Source organism: Triticum aestivum, chromosome 1B (assembly GCF_018294505.1).
Source record: "Triticum aestivum cultivar Chinese Spring chromosome 1B, IWGSC CS RefSeq v2.1, whole genome shotgun sequence".
Taxonomy (NCBI): Eukaryota; Viridiplantae; Streptophyta; class Magnoliopsida; order Poales; family Poaceae; genus Triticum; species Triticum aestivum.
In genome coordinates, this window is record NC_057795.1 from 684,997,445 (window position 1) to 685,015,399 (window position 17,955).

At 41.7% G+C, this 17,955-nt stretch overlaps 1 protein-coding gene across 1 annotated transcript; it reads right to left on the minus strand.

Moving 5' to 3' along the window:
- Positions 1 to 1,110: 1,110 nt before the first annotated feature.
- LOC123082539 (probable E3 ubiquitin ligase SUD1) lies at positions 1,111 to 6,005 on the minus strand. The gene is made up of 10 exons (XM_044504860.1): positions 5,817 to 6,005; positions 5,116 to 5,499; positions 3,618 to 4,133; positions 3,343 to 3,524; positions 3,167 to 3,253; positions 2,426 to 2,583; positions 2,242 to 2,328; positions 1,958 to 2,127; positions 1,245 to 1,502; positions 1,111 to 1,131 (listed from the first exon to the last, which is right to left on the minus strand). Exons 1-10 carry the CDS (start codon positions 6,003 to 6,005, stop codon positions 1,111 to 1,113), a joined length of 2,052 nt encoding a protein of 683 aa, XP_044360795.1.
- Between the last annotated feature and the right edge of the window lie 11,950 nt (positions 6,006 to 17,955).

Below are 17,955 nucleotides of genomic sequence, written 5' to 3' on the forward strand. Positions count from 1 at the left end.
TATGGGTCTAATACCCGATCATATAAATCTAATTTACGACTGCAATTAGTCCGATAATCACTTGTCACTTTCACAGCTAAGATGTCCTTTCATTTCTCTTTCTTCCTTCTCTCCCTTCGCCTTCTTCTTTTCTCTCGGCTCCTCTTCCCGCAGGGATCACCTAGATCAGATAGCTCTAGGGCGTTTGCTCCCTAAAGCTAGGGAGCAAAAATCAGAATGCAGAATGGAATCCATCTATATCATGCGATTATTGAAATGACCCAAATTACTTTGAAAAATGGATTAAATGCTTTCACGCAAAAAAAAAGAGGGTAAGATGTGTAATCAGGTTAAAATGTCATTCCCACCTGACCGAATGCCTTTACACATGTGGAATGGTTTTCTTGCTCCTCGTGCACAAGTACCATGCCCTTCCTCCCTTTCCACTCCGTCGCCACCTCCAAGAACCACCACAAGGCGCCAAACTTGCTATCTCCCACTTCGATGTCACACTCACCAGTCGTGGCACTAGCGCACTTTGCTGACCATGCTGCGTCCAATGGCCACCGCCTGCTACGCCGTCACCATCCACCACAAAAAATATATTATTTTAATCACCATGAGGGAACCGTCTACCTATTCATTATACATATTTTTTAAGAAATTCTGCCTATTTATAGATTAGGGAAAGAATGGAATCATAAACTTTATGTGCAGAGTGAAAATAGAACCGCAAAGACAATATAGATGCACGTGTTGCATTTATGACATCTTGGCACACAAGTTTTCCCTGGAAGTTGATTCATATACAAAATGAATTACCCCAAACTCAATGGAATTCCATGTTGATTGTCTTCAACATTAGATTAATCTGCCGAAATAAAAAAGCATCGGTATACATACCTTATGACAGTGTGACAAAGCACAACTGGCAATGAAAACATTGCAAAAAAATTAAGACAACACAGAACCGCAAAAAAATAAAGCCAACCATGTTCAAGGCAACCAACGAACAGTGCATCTCGCTTGTAAAATGAACAGAAAGTTACAAACATCAGTTCAACAATGGCTTAGAGAGCTGCATCCACAACAAGTTTGGGCCAGAAGTTAATCTGGCTGGCTGACATCTGTCTAATTAGAATGGGAATTTATCTAAGTAAACCAGATCAAGGAATTTAACAGCTGCATGGATACATACGCTCTCGGTATATCTGCTCGGCCAATAACGATCCCCTAATAGAATCATGGAGCATCGTGAAGGCTACCTTCGCGAGATAGCAGAGTGCATAGAAGGCGATGCAGCCCAACCACGCGAAATGGTAGACCATGGAGTTTACGGCAGCTGGGTAGCCTAGTCTTGGGAAGACACCCTTGGCGAGCACATAAGGAACACCCAGAGCAGCGACTAGCTTCGTTGCAAAAGGTCCCATCTTCAAAAGAGATTCCAGCTTGTCTCCGGTCCAATAGTTCTCAATGGAATCGGCCAGGGAAGGGAGCCCACCTTTGACTTTGTACCGACGAGCCTTCAACAATAAAAAAATGTGTGTGTTAGAATATTTGCTACTTTTATCCGACTATATATATATATATATATATATATATATATATATATATATATATATATATATATATATATATAACCTAAGTACAGTGGTTCGTGAATTATCTGCATTCTGCCATAAAAGTATGCCAGTTGCAAGGGCGAGGGAAAAAAATATTAGTCAACAATGGGGAAGGGAACTAGCTAGATACAAAAGATCCCAAGGTTAGAATGATATCTTCGAAATTAGATTGAATAAAAGGAAAACATGAATGCATCTATTTTGGTAGTTGAGTTCAGGAGGTTTTATTTTTATTGTTTGCAACTAGTAAATGGTGAGAAATTATACCCAACACAATTAATTATGCCTAGATACACATATACGGTAATAATTTAAGTTTCAAGGTCTGCAAAGCAACAATGGTAGTTGTAACTCACCAATCTTATCCCATAAATCTGTGTTGTCCGCCCCAGGGCCCAAGTGCAGAAAAAGTCTAGAACTGGAACACCATTACCAGGCCCGATGAAGGGTGAAAGCAGTGTTAAATCAACCAGCAAACCGATCCAAAGAGGAATGAACAAAATCTGGCAACAGACAGTTGAAGTTCCTGAGATGTAGCATAAAATACTTAAAAAGATGAATACAAATGAAGTTGCGACGACTAAACTACTCACCCATATGAAGAAAATCAGATGCATCTCCAAAGCTACAAGGTGTGTACCCCCATAAGCCACGCGAACAAATGCATCTCTAGAGATGGCAATAACAATTGATACTACGCTATATCCAGTGGCAATAGCAAACAGATCTAACAGAAAAGGTTGCGCACACAAGTAAGCTCAGATAAAATAAATTATTTTTTTCTTTACAAAGGAACCCACTAATCATCAATGAACAATAATTACCATTGGACTTCATTTGAGCTCGTACTAGCAGCTCAGGGATGGCAAATACCAATGTACGGCCAATAGATATTGAAGATAAAAGCATAGCAGAATTAAATATCACAACTGCCAACCATGATAGCACCACCTGTGGCATTGTTTGAACAACAACAAATTTCCTGGTACAATGTACAAGAAAGGTAAGCATCTACCGAAAATTGTGTGGCCAAGCAAAAGGCTTTAGTTCATTGAATGGTCGAAGATAGATTCCATTACAAAACTAGCATATATGTAGTCAAGCCAAAATAAGTGCAGAGAGTTTTGCTTCAGTACACCCCCCTAGAAAAGTCTACAGATTTTAATGCAGATTGAAGGTGGAGATTAGAAGTTACACCTTCAATCAAAAAGATTAGTGTGTTATGATCTCTTGGTTGATCCATTGAGAGAATAGGGATTAGAAATAATTGATCGTGAATGTACGAGAATACTCTTTTTAACTAACTTTGAGATTCGTGTAAACTTTTTCTGGGTGGGGGTACCTACTACAGAAGCAAAACTCAAGTGCAGATTCTGCTGTTTTCCGTGAATGAACAAAACTATGCACTTGGTGCTTACCTTCTATTGTTAACTTCATCGCTGCTATCATAATGTTCCCTCGGTGAGACAATGTTCCACAGGGCATCTCCAGCAGTGAAGAGCCAATAGCATCTTACCCTCCAGACTAACTACTCGAGGTATAAAACTGTATTGTCAGTGAGAAACCTGAGATAAAGAATACCAGAAAGTGCCTTTGCGTAGTACAGTGGCCCTAGCCAGAATGATGTGCCCCTAGCAGGATGATCAAAGTAGCTACGATCCACAAATATAAATTAGACGGGTTAACTCGCAAAAGACTGGAAGATACATCATCAGATGGAGAACGAATATTATATACTTACGTGATGTCTAGTGGGAACTCCTCAGGTTCCAACTCGACAGCCATTTTAGTAGGAACAAGGATTACTAGAGCAATAAATGTAATGTCGTCAAAAAGGCCAGGAAGCCTCTTGAAATAGAATATATAGAATGGTTCAGAAATATTATGTCGGACAAAGCGAATCGTAATTCCTGGCTTCAATACCTACTCACAAAAAAGTACAACACTCATTGTACCCCTGAACTGTAAACTGCATACATCATGGATATGATACAAATATAATATAATAATAAATACCTTGCAGAGAAATACGAAGACTCTGTTGCGCAGACTCAAAATGTTGCGTCCAGTAAACCAATGAAGAGTAATAGAAGAAAACGACGGCGCAATCAGAAATTTGAACCTCTGAGACATTGTTGCACCAAACAATTTTGAAGTGCACATATCAAGCAACCAACCAATGAACAATGGGTGTAGTATATATATGTATAAAAGATTAACACCAATATTGGCACCAATGATTGAACGCAAGATCCCTCTGAAGAATATACCAGAAAGCTTTCTTAAGAGAATTGCAATTGTAAGGCGCTCCCCGGTCAAGTATTCACGAAAAGTATTCAGCCCAACAAAAAATACGCCCACAGAAAAGATAAATCCATATCCAACCAGAATAGTTGTTGAAGTTGAAGTATAGGAGTCGACTTCATCCACACTGTTAAAATTGAAAGACGGCATGCACCATAAAATTATCCTTCCAAGTGAGAATGGGAGTAAACCAAAAATACAAGCAACAGCCATATCAGCTATTAACACCTGATTAGAGAAGCATATTGTCAGAATTTTCTGGAACTAAGTACAAAATGATAAGCGCCAGAAATGTGAGGTACTCCCTGCCCAAAAGGATGCAACTAAGCCATAACCCAATAGATACACCCAGGGTAGAACTAGCGTTAGCGGCAGTCCCAAGATATGTATGATTGGGTATTAAAAAACATAAGGAAAATATATTGTTTAAAATATTAAAAATCTAGTAAGAGTGGGTTTGGCACCACAATGAATACCACACCAAAAGATAAAAATAACTACCAACTACTTCTGCAAATTTCGAAAAATAATGTGCATATTTGTGATTTGTCACCCTAAAAACATTTAGCCATGAAGATGTGAATTTCATACCGATTTTTTTTTAAAATTTTATGAATGCCGCTTTGTTTCTTAGTTAAGTCAACTTGCGCTTGTGTGCATTTAACAATGTCAAAGGATCTCAAGTTTGAGGAATATTTGGAGATAAAAGAGAAACTAGTGCCCGAAGATACAATCCAAGTGAAAGAGATATCAAACTCACGAAGGCTTACTTCCTTGAACAAGTCTGTACCAAATAAGCAAATACTTTTGTTTCAATTTGGTGGTTCACATTTATTATATTATATACTATCTAACACATACCAACACATGTAACTTTTGTGTTTTCATCTGTATATTCATGAATTATAGTGACTAGCCTAAGAAGATAACAGAAAATACTAGAACAACTAAAGCACTAAAAGTGGATGGTACACTTTGAAGTGGAGGCATATTGATCTATCACCAAGTATAAAACAATCAGGAGAACCATGCCAAGATGTGATAATCTTTCCAATTGCAGAACACAAACTGCACTACTTAGCACTTTAAGACAATATGAAAACCTAGCATTGCATCAAATATATATGGTCTATCACCCACCATAGAATATAAATTAAAAAATAAACAAAGCGGCTGACAGAGAACATTGGTTGAGAAGAAACAAGCATACCACCAAGCAGGCTTCAACAGAAAATAGCTGGAGGACTTGCCAGCCATCGATGCCCCACCATCCCCGACACCGGGTTTCTAGGCGTTTAACCCAGCGCGCAAATGGAGCCACTGCAAACGGCACAAACCTGTTCGCAAATGCAGCAAAGAACGATACCGAAGCAATGATGGAGGTTGCAGAGAGGCGGAGGGAGACCAGATGGTACACTTCAGCAAAGGTTCTGGCGAAAACGAGGCGCCAAGTTTGTAAGGTGATGAGGTGCATGACTGTTTCACCGAGGACACAGACGGCGAGGAAGAGGGGGAGCAGCAGGCTCATGAGCTTGCCTGGCAAGCCCCACATGAACTCCCACACGGTCAGCCTTTGGGATTTGCGCTCGCACACCTGAAATTTCCGAAAGGGATGAACTCATCAGCATCGCAATCACATCGGCTGGAAAAGGAATAGTCACGCTGACTGCAGCAACGAAGCGCAACCACTGCAGCAACAAGATGGCATGAAATGGTTGCCTCGCAGGAGGGGAAATTTCTAGCGAGATCCATGGCAGCAACATCACCTGGAATCTAGATCCGACTGAAGTGAACGAGATGGATCTGGGCGAACAGAGCCTGGGCGGAGGAGGATCCATGGCACGCTGCAGGGCCGCTGCTTGAAACCCTAGCTAGTGGAGGAGGCGAGGGAGGGGGAAAGGATGGAGATACCTCGCAGCGGCAGTCGTAGTGGACGAAATTGCCGTCGCTGAGGGGGGCCAGCTGGCGGTCCGGATCGGCGGGGAGGTGGCAGACGCAGCACAGCTCCTCCACCTTCCCACCCACGCCGTCGTTTCCGCGGCCGCGCGGCGCCGTGGGCGGCGTCTCCGGCGGAGCGCCGGCGGAGGAGGAAGCGGCCATGACCTTCCTTCTCGAAGCTTATCTCCGTTTGTTTACTGTCAGTGACCGAGACAAGCGCTCCGTGCAAATCGGTCAGTCGCCTCGATCGGGCTGCGTTGGGTTTTGTGCGGGGGGAGCGATCACACGAGCCTTTGGATGGAGATCCAATGGCCCACCAAAGAGGTTTCAGTTACTAGTTCTTTGTGGGGAAAGACCAATCATTAGTTTTTTTTTGCGGGGTCAATCATTAGTTGGTTAATTACTCATACAGTAGTATACCATCATCTGCTTAAACCAAATACTCCATATGTGGTTTGACCTTGTTTCATTCGTTTCAAAGATGGTCTTTTTCTCCGCGTGAGTCCAAAAGTAGCCTCAAATTTGTGAGATCAGACCGTGCTTCGTCCTCACGCACCCGTTTTTGCTTTGTCCCCAAATCACATTATGACGCATGGACGAGAGCGTGACGAAAGGGCGCCGCTGATCCCGCCACGGACCAACTATACAGCCGGTCTCGAAGCTCGTATGATCGCTGCCGCTCGCCGGCTAGCTGCCCTTGTAGAACCGCGTCCTCGCTCCTCCCGGGTCACGGTTGCAGCAACACCCGCGACCTCGGTCCCCGGCAACCCCCGCGACCACAGTTGCAGCAAGATCATCGCAAAACTCACCACGGTGACCGTCGCAGCTCTGCCACGGCCGCTGGTGAAGCTCTCCACCGTCGCCTGGCGCCGGCCCTAGCAAATCAATTCTCTGGTTGTAGCTTTTCATCTCGCCTATTCCAGCAAAAAACACATGTAGCATCTTTGTCTCGCCCACCTCCCAATCACTGGTAGCAGCTTTTCTCTGTCGCCGGTTGAAGCTTTTCCCATATATGGTTGACGATTTCCCTATCAACGGTCGCATCTTTTATGGTTGTGCAGTGTCTGGTTGGAGATTTCTCTCTCGACGGTTGAACCTTTTCCTATCTATGGTCGAAGCTTTTCTATCAACGGTTCCAGCTTTTTCATTTTTGAGCAGCATCAGGTTAAAAGTTTTCCCTATCGTCTAGTTGAAGTTTTCTTCATCTCATGTTGAAGCATTTTGTGTTAATGGTTGTAGCTTTTCTCGAATGGGTAGTGGCCGATTGAGGATTTCTCTATAGCCAGTTGAATCCTTTCCATATAGAGTTGAAGCCTTTTTGTCAGTGGTTGCAACATGTGGAAGCGGCTGTTCCACCATTGCCTCCGCCAGACACGCGCCATCGCTCACTGCTGGTCACTGCACCTGTTTTTCACCGTTTTAGCATCGCCCCCGGCGCCAATGCAGTTCGTGTGTGCCCCAGAGGTGAGGGTTGCCTAAGAGCAAGAGGAAGAAGGACATTCCGGTCATGCTGGCTCGTGGTCACGCCGCGGCGCGACGGATGTAGGTGGTGGCACAAATCATGGGATCAAGAAGCATGCGCATAGCAGCGAGGTGTGGGAGAGAGGAGGGCGAGTGAGTTCAAGGGCATGCATGCCGACATACAAAAAAGCAAAAAGGGAAAAGATAGAGGAAGGAAGGAAAGACGCGGTGGCTGGTTCCACCGGCATGTGCGTCTCGCGAGCGAGAGCTTTGGCCGGATTTTTGACCGGTTGGCTGATAGGAATCATTAGCCTTATAGGAATATACTTTTCCCTACGCTAATGACTAGGGTTTCTCTCCTCCTCGGCGTTTCCCACCGCCGTTGATTCCACGCACGTAGCAATTCTTTCCATCGGCCAGACTGTCAAGAGCCTCCGCTGGCCTCCCTTGGACCCCTATGGCATCCTCTTCTAACGCCCAGTCGACAACAAGTTTTCGCGCTGGGGGCGTCGCCAAACCTGATCTTGGAGACTTCTTCGAGCAGCTTAATCTCGGTGATGACCTAGTGATTGATGAAGATGACCTAGTGATTAACAAGAGCGTGAGATGGTTGTCCCTGGCTAGTGTTCAGATGGAAAATCCCGTTAGCCAAGTTGACTTCTGTCGCGACACACGAGCAACATGGAACCCAACACACGATATGTGCTTTCGCCCTGTTAGCCCCAACTTGTTCGTTGTCTAGGCTTCCCGTCTCAATGACTAGGAGCGGATGACTGAACAAGGATCATGTCTAGGGTTGTTTTGTTGTGCCCTAACGATGGATTTAGCAAGGCAAAGAATATTCAATTCTTCCATATGCCAATCTGGCTTCAAATTCATCAATTGTCAGATGGATTTTGAGAATCGGTGGAGGAGAAGTTGATGAATAAGGCCAGGAAAATCTTGGAGATGAGTCTGAATGACAATACGGGCGAAGATATATCAGTATGCATGTACCTCATGATGTCCTCAGCCACTAACAAAGTTCCTGAGCATTGTTCCAGACAAAGTGTGCAATGTTTAGTTGGTGAGACATGGGAAATTGTCAAGATTTTGCATGGTATGTGGTTTGGTTGCCCATGAGTACAAAGAATTTGGAACATGCATTCATGAGGAGAGGGACATGAAATTTGTAGTGGTTGTATGTTGATCTTTTGAGTAGCGATTGATATGAGTTTGGACCAAACCCATGGGGCAACAAAGGTGCCTCTACAAGCCGTGGAACTCCAGGTGTTGGTCCTCGCGGTGCTCCTGTCGGGAAGGGTGATGGCTAGAGTCAGGAGGAGGTTAACCTAGATATTGATGATGCAACTTCCAGGATGTAGAAACTTCTGGGTGAGAACATGGACATGGATAGGGGCGCTGGAAAGCATCTAAACATGGAGGGGGAGCACCACTTGATTTGGTTGGAGCCCAATCAAGTGTGTTGGAATAATTGAGGGGAAGGGGGAGGATCTTCCTAAGCATGAATCCCCTAGTAACATCTTGAGTAGTAAGCGAGGTAAAACAAACAATACTGGTGACGACAGTGGACCTAGTTCAGTGGACTCCCTCGGGGGAAGTGGTGCCACCAGAAACAATGAGCCTCCTATTTTGGAACTATCGGGGGGTGCGTCGAGTAATTGACGAGGTTTTTGCCCTCTCAAAAGCCAATATCCTCAGTCTTGTTTTCCTCTGCGAGATGAGACAAAGTTTAGTATAGATGGAGAAATTGATGTGGAGGCTCGGTTTGAAAGTATTTTTCGGTGTTTGTAGTGACGGCCATAGTGGGGTTGGGCACTCTTTTGGGACAAACCCCTGCAGGTCACAGGACTTGATAAATGTGCAAGATTTATTAATGTGCATGTGTTGGATGTGGGTAACGATCTTAGTTGCCGGACAACGTTTGTTTATGGGGAACCCCGAGTTGAGAATCGTCACCTCATGTGGAAACACCTAGTAAACATAGGGGCAGTATCGCAGGACCCTTTGGTTGTATGTGGTGGATACAATGAAGCACTTTGGCAACATGAACACTTTACGAGATCGTGAAGGCTGGGCCTTTTGGTATTGCTTGATGGTGTGTGAACTTTAGGACCTTGGGTTCTTAGGGGCTCCATTCACATATGATAATGGACAACAAAGAGACCATAATGTCCGCATGTGGCTAGATAGGGCATGTGCTGATGAAGCTTAGTTGGAGTTGTTTCCATTTGTTAGGGTGGTTCATACTACCACCTGGTGCTCGAACCACTGCCTAGTTGTGGTGCGCTTCTTAGCTGATGACAGGCCTCAGTGCTGCCGGCCACCTCTTCGTTATGAGATTATTGGGAATGTGACCCAACCATGTAAGTGATGATTGTGGCGTCAGGGGCAAGGAAACGACCTGATGGAACCTTGGTTGGGTTTGTGATTTACTTAAGGAATTGGTGAATAATTTATGCTCATGGAGCAAGGAGAATTTTGGACACGTAATGAAGGACATTGAGAAGCTACGGTCCAAGTTGGCTGATCTACAACTTTCTGATGCAGATTGTGCGGCGATCTGGCAAAAAATGAACCAATTGGATGGACTGATGTATAGAGAGGAGATGTCATGGCTACAACATTCACGCATCACGTGGTTGAAGGAGGGTGAGCGCAACACCACATACTTATTCTGGTAGGCAGTTTGGAGAGCTCTGCAAGGTTACATAAAAATACTCTGCAAGCAGGATGGTCCTTGGTGCAAGGTCCCCTCCGATATGGAATGTATGGTGTCTTCACATTTTTAGGTGTTGTTCACAAAAGACTCGACTCTTAACCCTAATGTGGTCTTCGATGCATAGTTCCGAAGGCAACAGAGGTGGTGAATGAACAAAAATATGTGCCCCATTTTTGAAAGAGGAGGTCTTGAACGCTTTATTTCAGATTGGACCCTTGAAGGCCCCGACTTGGTTTTAGCTGTGCAACTGGGTTGTTATGAAGAACAAAATAATTGCAGTTGTTTTGGAATTTTTCACAAAGGAATTGTGCCAGATGGAGTTAATGTCACCCTCATAGTTATGATCCCAAAGGTTCCCCACTCGACGGAAATGAAGGATTTCAAACCAGTAAGTCTTTTGCAATGTGGTGTACAAGATTGTTTTTAAGTGCTTGGTTAACCAACTGAGACCGTTCCTCGTGGAATTCAACTCAGAATACCAAAGTTCTCTTATTCCTGGGCGGCTTATTTTGGATAATTCTATAGTTGCTATTGAGTATATCCACCATATACTATCTCTGAAGAATAACTCCCCGTCTTATTGTGGTTATAATCTAGATTTGTCAAATGCCTACAATCGTATTGACTATGATTTTATGGAGAAGGTACTTCTTAAATGGGGCTTCTCCCCAATAAGGATTCTCGGATTATAGCTTGCGTGAACTTGGTGAAGTATTCGATGAAATCTAATGGGAAGCTACTTGCTCCATTTCCCCCCACGAGGGATCTCCGCCAAGGTTAATCATTGTCCCTTTTTTATTTCTCTTTACTATTGACGCGCTTTCTGCTCTCATCAACAAGTAAGTTGCGGAAGGAGTTAAAATTTCTAGAGGTGCCCTCAGTATCTCTGATCTTTTATTTGTGGATGACTCAATGTTACTATTCCAGCTTCTGGAAAATAAGCAAATGCTCCCAAAGGTTTGTTGAACACATATGCATCGGCAATGGGTCAACTTACAAACCTGGCAAAGTGTCCCATCTATTTGTCGGATAATTTTCTCGCGTGTTGGAAATATGCCCTAGAGTCAATAATAAATGTTCTTCTTCATTTTCAATATGATAATTAATGTTTATTTTATGTGCTATAATTGCAAATGGTTGTATGGTTTGCACTCATGTGCATGTGTGGAATAAAAAATGGTAAATAGATTCAAGTGTTCATGATGATCCTATTTTCTTGACCATGGTCATAGTTAAGGTTACAAGGATGTTGACAACTTTGGAGCACATTGTTGGAAGAACAATTGAACAAACCCAATTGATTGATATACTGCAAGATCATATCATCGTGAGTTATTAGTATAATCATAGAGATGTTAATGTATGCATAATTCCTTGGACCATGAGAGTATCGAGTACCTTCATACCAGATAGTGTGCTTTAGGGTTTGTCCACATTACCCATAACAGGCTCACCATAACGACAACTTTCAGGTACATCGGAAGTACGAAATGGAACTTGATAGCTCAATAGTAGGATTTTCTCCTCTAACGATCAAGAGATATTCATAGGGCCCTCTTAGTGTGACGGTATACATCATCGTCTGGCCAGACACATCATGATTTGATCACGGAAATGCCGAAACATGGAAACGAGAAAAGATAACAAAACAGTAGTGAGGATAACAAGCATAGTGATCAGGTGTTGCCTCATGGGCATGCCAGTAAGTCTCACCTAGGGTTTTGTAAAGTATCATGAAGCAAAATGAATAGCACATGAGAATAACAGGTTCACTCGATAATTATTCGTGTGGGTGTAGGGGTCAATATGTATGTCCATGGTTCCTCTATTGATTATTGACCGGAAGGTGTTCCAAGTCATGTCTACACTTTACCGAACCTGTATTATCACACACTTAACATCTAGGTGTTTGTTATAAGCTAGGGGATAAAGGAGAATGAGAGAATAGGTATCGAAAGAGTTTTGGCTGATTCCGAAAGTGATCATGATGTTCCTGGAAATGTTCTGGGAGGGTCTTGGAAACTTCTGGAGGAGTCCAAAAGGTTCTGAAACCTTCCAGATAATTCCATAGGGCCCCTGGTGTGCGACTACCTTGGTTAGGCCATGTGTGAAGGCCCACATGGTCATAGGACGATCCACCAAGGGCTTACTTGAGGGCAAGGAAAAACACGATGGCCCCTGGCATTTTCCCCAGATGTCACGGATCCTGGCGTTTCCACATTAAATCTGAGGAGGACTCCTCCACATGATCTAAGCCAACTTTGGGGAACCTCTTCCCCTAGTTGCGACCCTGGGCATCTGCATATAAATACAAGGCAGGCAACCCCTGGAATACACCAAAACCCTTTGGAGGTTGTCATGTTGCTCGTCGATGCCGCTAGGATACTACTTTCCTCTAGTTCTCAGAGCGGTTCTTCATTCTGGATGGCAGAGCCCAGCCGAAACACTATTGCGACATGTGTAGATACCGGTTGAGGGACCATACGTTTGGTTTTTCATTCAAGGGAAAAATCTCGCAATTGGGATGTTGCAAATCCTACCTGCAGGAATATGCATCAACTGATCTACACGATCTCCACTTCTACGTGCACTCTAGTTGGTAACAATCTAATCCAATCTCATCTGCATCTTTATAGTGATCTTGAGATTTGATTTGTAGGACAGAAAAAAATCTACTATGTTTCTCAACATGGCAGCGGTGGCAGAGGAAGTCAAGAGATCCTAGAAATTACTCAGAAAGTTTCTAAACCCAAATATTTGGGTCTCCTAGTGCCACAAGGGAGAATGCATAAGGGAAGGTTTGAGACTTTGCAAGTAATTTTGATAAAAGAAATATTAGTGTATTGGAGTGAACAGTATTTGTCGTCTCGCGGTAAGAAGTTGTTAATAAAATATGTTGATCAAGCCATGTCCACCTATGTTGTTATGAGAGTGTGTTCCGCCTACCAGTATTGGTGCGTGTTGATTTGAGTTACATGATGCCGAAAAATTTGTGGGGTGGTAGAGAAAGGAGAAAAGTAAATGGCGTGGCTGAGTTGGGATAAATTGAGGCTACCAAAATCTAAAGGCGCCATGGAATTCAGAGACATGAAGGCATTCAAGCAAGCATTACTAGCAAAGCAAGCTTGGAGGTTAGTAGATGCCCCTGGAGTTGTGTGCACGAGTCCTACATGCTATGTAATACCGACATGGTAATCTGTTGGATACAGTTTTTTCTTGCAATGCATCGGTGGTTTGGTGGGGAATTGAGCATGGACTGGAACTTGTCAAGCAAAGCCTTATCTGTAGAGTGTGGGATGGAACTCCCATTAGGACCATGTGCGATCCATGGATCCCAAGGCGTGCTGACTTTCACCCTATAACATCGAAGCAAAATTGTCATTATAATGGGGTCACAGATTTCCTCGATGAACACGAGGCTTGAACATGTGACACTTGAATGATCACTTTGGCTCGATGGATGCGTAGGAGATTGTGAAGATTATTACTTCTCCAAGCAACACATTTTTTCTTGGTTCCAGGAGAAGAGATGGCATTTTACAGTAAAGAGTGCCTATTGTTTAGCTATGAGTAAACATGATGAGTCGTTTCCAGGGGTGGGGAGTCTAGCTGCCACAAAAAAATCCCTCTTGATAGTCGAGGACATTGTCCTATATAATGGCCTCGCCGCACAACATAATGTTTGACTGTAAAATATATATTAATGTATTCATACTATACTCATGTACTAACTATTGATATCTTGGTTTTTCCTATGGCGCTTCTAGTGCCATGAAGCTAGAGTTGGTTACTACGAGACTAAGTGGTAGTATTAATTACCTTTTATGTGGTTTGTCATGTTTTTTGTTCAAAACGTATATATCGTTACTTTCTGATGTCTTTTCGACCTATGTAACGAATATTGGTGTGTGCATGTCATGGTGTAGTGACCAGAAGTTCTCTTTCATTGATACACAGTCAAAAATCTGCACGTTGATGGAAATCAACATACCACAAACAACAAAGAGGAAAAATATGTTTATTGTGCCTGATACGTGTCCAACGTATATATAATTTTTTATTGTTCCATGCTATTATATTATCTATTTTGGATGTTTTATATGTATTATGATACTATTTTATACCATTTTTAGGAACTAGCCTATTAACCTAGTGCCCAGTGCCAGTTGTTGTTTATTCCTTGTTTTTGACTTTTTCAGAAACGAATATCAAACAGAGTCCAAATGGAATAAAACTTCCGTGATGATTTTTCTTGTACCAGAAGACATCCACGGAGCTTGGAGAGGGAGCCAGAAGGTCTCCGAGGAGGCCACAAGCCCCGTAGGCGCGCCCGAAGGGCTTGTGGGCCCCTCGGGAGTCCTCCAACTCTAATCTTTGCACTATAAATTCCCAAATATTCCCAAACCACCAGCAGCGTCCACAAAAATACTTTTCCACCGCTGCAAGCTTCTGTTCTTGTGAGATCCCATCTGGGGACCTTTTCTGGCAATCTGCCGGAGGGGGAATCGATCGCGGAGGGCTTCTACATCAACCTTGTTGCCCTACCTTTAATGTGTGAGTAGTTTACCACAGACCTATGGGTCCATAGCTAGTAGATGATGGCTTCTTCTCTCTCTTTGATCTTCAATACCATGTTCCCCTCGATCTTCTTGGAGTTTTATCCAATGTAATCTTCTTTTGTGGTGTGTTTGTTGAGACACGATGAATTGTGGCTTTATGATCAGATTATCTATGAATATTATTTGAGTCTCCTCTGAACTCTTTTATGCATGATTTAAATAGCTTTGTATTTCTCTCAGATCTGTTGATCTGGTTTGGCCAACTGAGTTGTTCTATCTTGCAATGGGAGAGGTGCTTTGTGATGGGTTCGATCTTGTGGTGTCCTCACCCAGTGACAAAGTAGGGGTAGCGAGCTATGTATCGTATTGTTGCCATTAAGGATAAAACATTTGGTTTATATCATATTAGTTGAGTTTATCCCTCTACATTATGTCATCTTGCTTCATGTGTTACTCTATTCTCTTGGACTTAATACTCTAAATGCAGGCAGGGGTCGGTTGATGTTTGGAGTAATAGTAGTAGATTCAGAATCATTTCGGTCTACTTGTCATGGACGTGATGCCTATATTCATGATCATTGCCTTAGATATCGTCATAACTATGTGCTTTTCTATCAATTGCTCAACAGTAATTTGTTCACCCACCGTATGTTTTCTTTCAAGAGAGATGCCTCTAGTGAACCCTATGTCCCCCGGGTCTATTTATCATCATTTATTTTCAGATTATAAAACCAAAAACCCAAAAATACCTTGCTGCAATTTATTTACTTTCTTATTATTTTACCTTTTAGTTATCTTTTATATCTATCTCTATTAGATCTCACTCTTGCAAGTGACCGTGAAGGGATTCACAACCCCTTTTCGCGTTGGGTGCAAGTGTTTGTTAGTTTGTGCAGGTGCATCTATTGGGGACTTTGTGTACCTCCTACTGTATCGATACCTTGGTTCTTAACTAAGGGAAATACTTATCTCTACTTTGCTGCATCACCCTTTCCTCTTCAAGGGAAAAACCAAAGCAAGCTCAAGAAGTACCAGGAAGAATTTCTAGCGCCGTTGCCGGGGAGGTACATCAAGCCTACCAAGTACCTAACATAGACTCTCATCTCTTGCATTACATTTGCCATTTGCCTCTCGTTTTCCTCTCCCCCACTTCTAAAACATTTTTAGAAAATACAAAAAATTGTCTTTTTATTCGCCTTCTTTCCGTTCGTCTTTTCATTTGCCTTTTGCTTTCTTGCGTGCGAGATTGCCTGCTTTGTCACAATGCCTCAAGAAAATACCAAGTTGTGTGACTTTGCCAAAACTAATAAAATGATTTTATTATTACTCTGATTCCTCCCGCCACTAGTGCGGATTTTTATGAAATTAATGCCGCTTTTTTTAATCTTGTTATGAAAGAACAATTTTCTGGTAGTCCTAATGAAGATGTTGCATCCCATCTAAATACTTTCATTGAGTTGTGTGATATGCAAAAGAAAAAAGATGTGGATAATTATAGTGTTAAATTGAAGCTATTTCCGTTCTCACTATGAGATCATGCTAAAAACTTGGTTTTCATCTTTGCCTAAAAATTAGTATTGATTCATGGAACACGTGTAAAGATGCTTTTATTTACAAGTATTTTCCTCCCGCTAAGGTCATATCCCTTAGGAATGATATAATGAATTTTAAACAACTTGATCATGAACATGTTGCACAATCTTGGGAGAGGATGGAATTCATGATAAGAAATTTCCATACTCATGGTTTAAGTTTGTGGATGATCATACAAAAAAACTATGCATGATTGAATTTTGCATATAGAAATCTTTTGGATTCCGCCACGGGTGGTACTTTTATGGAAATCACATTAGGAGAAGATACTAAACTCCTAGATAATATTATGGTAAATTACTCTAAATGGCATACCGAAAGATCTTCCACTAGTAAAAAAGTGCATGCAATTGAAGAAATAAATACTTTGAGTGTAAAGGTGAATGAACTTATGAAATTGATTGTTACTAAGAGTGCTCCTATTAATCCTAATGATATGCCTTTGTATTCTTTGATTGGGAATAATAATGAATCTATTGATGTGGATTTTGTTGGTAGGAACAATTTTGGTAATAACGCGTATAGAGGCAATTTTAATCCTAGGTCATTTCCTTGTAATTCCTCTAATAATTATGGTAATTCGTATAAAAATTCTTATGGAAATTATAATAAAATACCTATTGATATTGAGAGTACTATTAAATATTTTATAAATTCTCAAAAGATTATTAATGCTATGATAGAAGAAAAATTGCTTAAGATTGATGATTTGGCTAGAAACATTGATTAGATTTCTCTTGAGATTGATTCTTTGAAGTTGAGATGTGTGCCACCCAAGCATGATATTAACGAGTCTTTAGAAAACTATTATAATCTGCGTGCTAAGAGAGATTGGTTTAAAAGCTCGTTCTTCTTGTTTTCGTGAGAATAATGATGAAGATCTTAAAGTGATTGGTGTTACTCCTATTGAATCTTTATTTCCCAATATGAAACTTGATCAATATGGGACTCGAGATGAGTCAACTTTAGCTAGAAGGCGTCCCAATAATTTGGAGGGTGATGATCTTAATGAAAAAATTGATAAAAGTGGGATTGAAGAGGTAAAGACTTTAGGTAGTGATGAACCCGCTCTTTTGGATTTCATGGACTTTAATGACGATAATTATTCTTTGATTAAATGTATTTCCTTGTTTCAATCCATGCTTAATTCACCCCATGCTTATAATCAAAATAAGGCTTTTACTAAACATATCGTTGATGCTATGATGAAATTGTTTGAAGAAAAACTTGAGTTGGAAGTTTCTATCCCTAGAAAGCTTTATGATTAATGGGAACCTACAATAAAAATCAAGATTAAAGATTGTGAGTGTTATGCTTTATGTGATTTGAATTCTAGCGTTTCCACTATTCAAAAAAACTTTGTGTGATTTGTTAGGTTTTCATGAACTTGATGATTGTTCTTTGAATTTGCATCTAGCAGATTCCTCTATTAAGAAACCTATTGGAAGGATTAATGATGTTCTTATTGTTGCAAATAGGAATTATGTGACTATAGATTTCATTGTGCTTGATACAGATTGCAATCCTACATGCCCTATTATTCTTTGTAGACCTTTTCTTAGAACGATTGGTGCAATTATTGATATGTAAGAAGGAAACATTAGATTTCAATTTCCATTAAGGAAGGGCACGGAACACTTTCCAAGAAAGAAAATTAAGTTTTTGTATGAATCTATTATGAGGGTCACTTATGGATTAAATACCAAAGATGGCAATACCTAGATCTATTGTGATATGCCTAGCTACGGGCGTTAAACAATAGCGCTTGTTGGGAGGC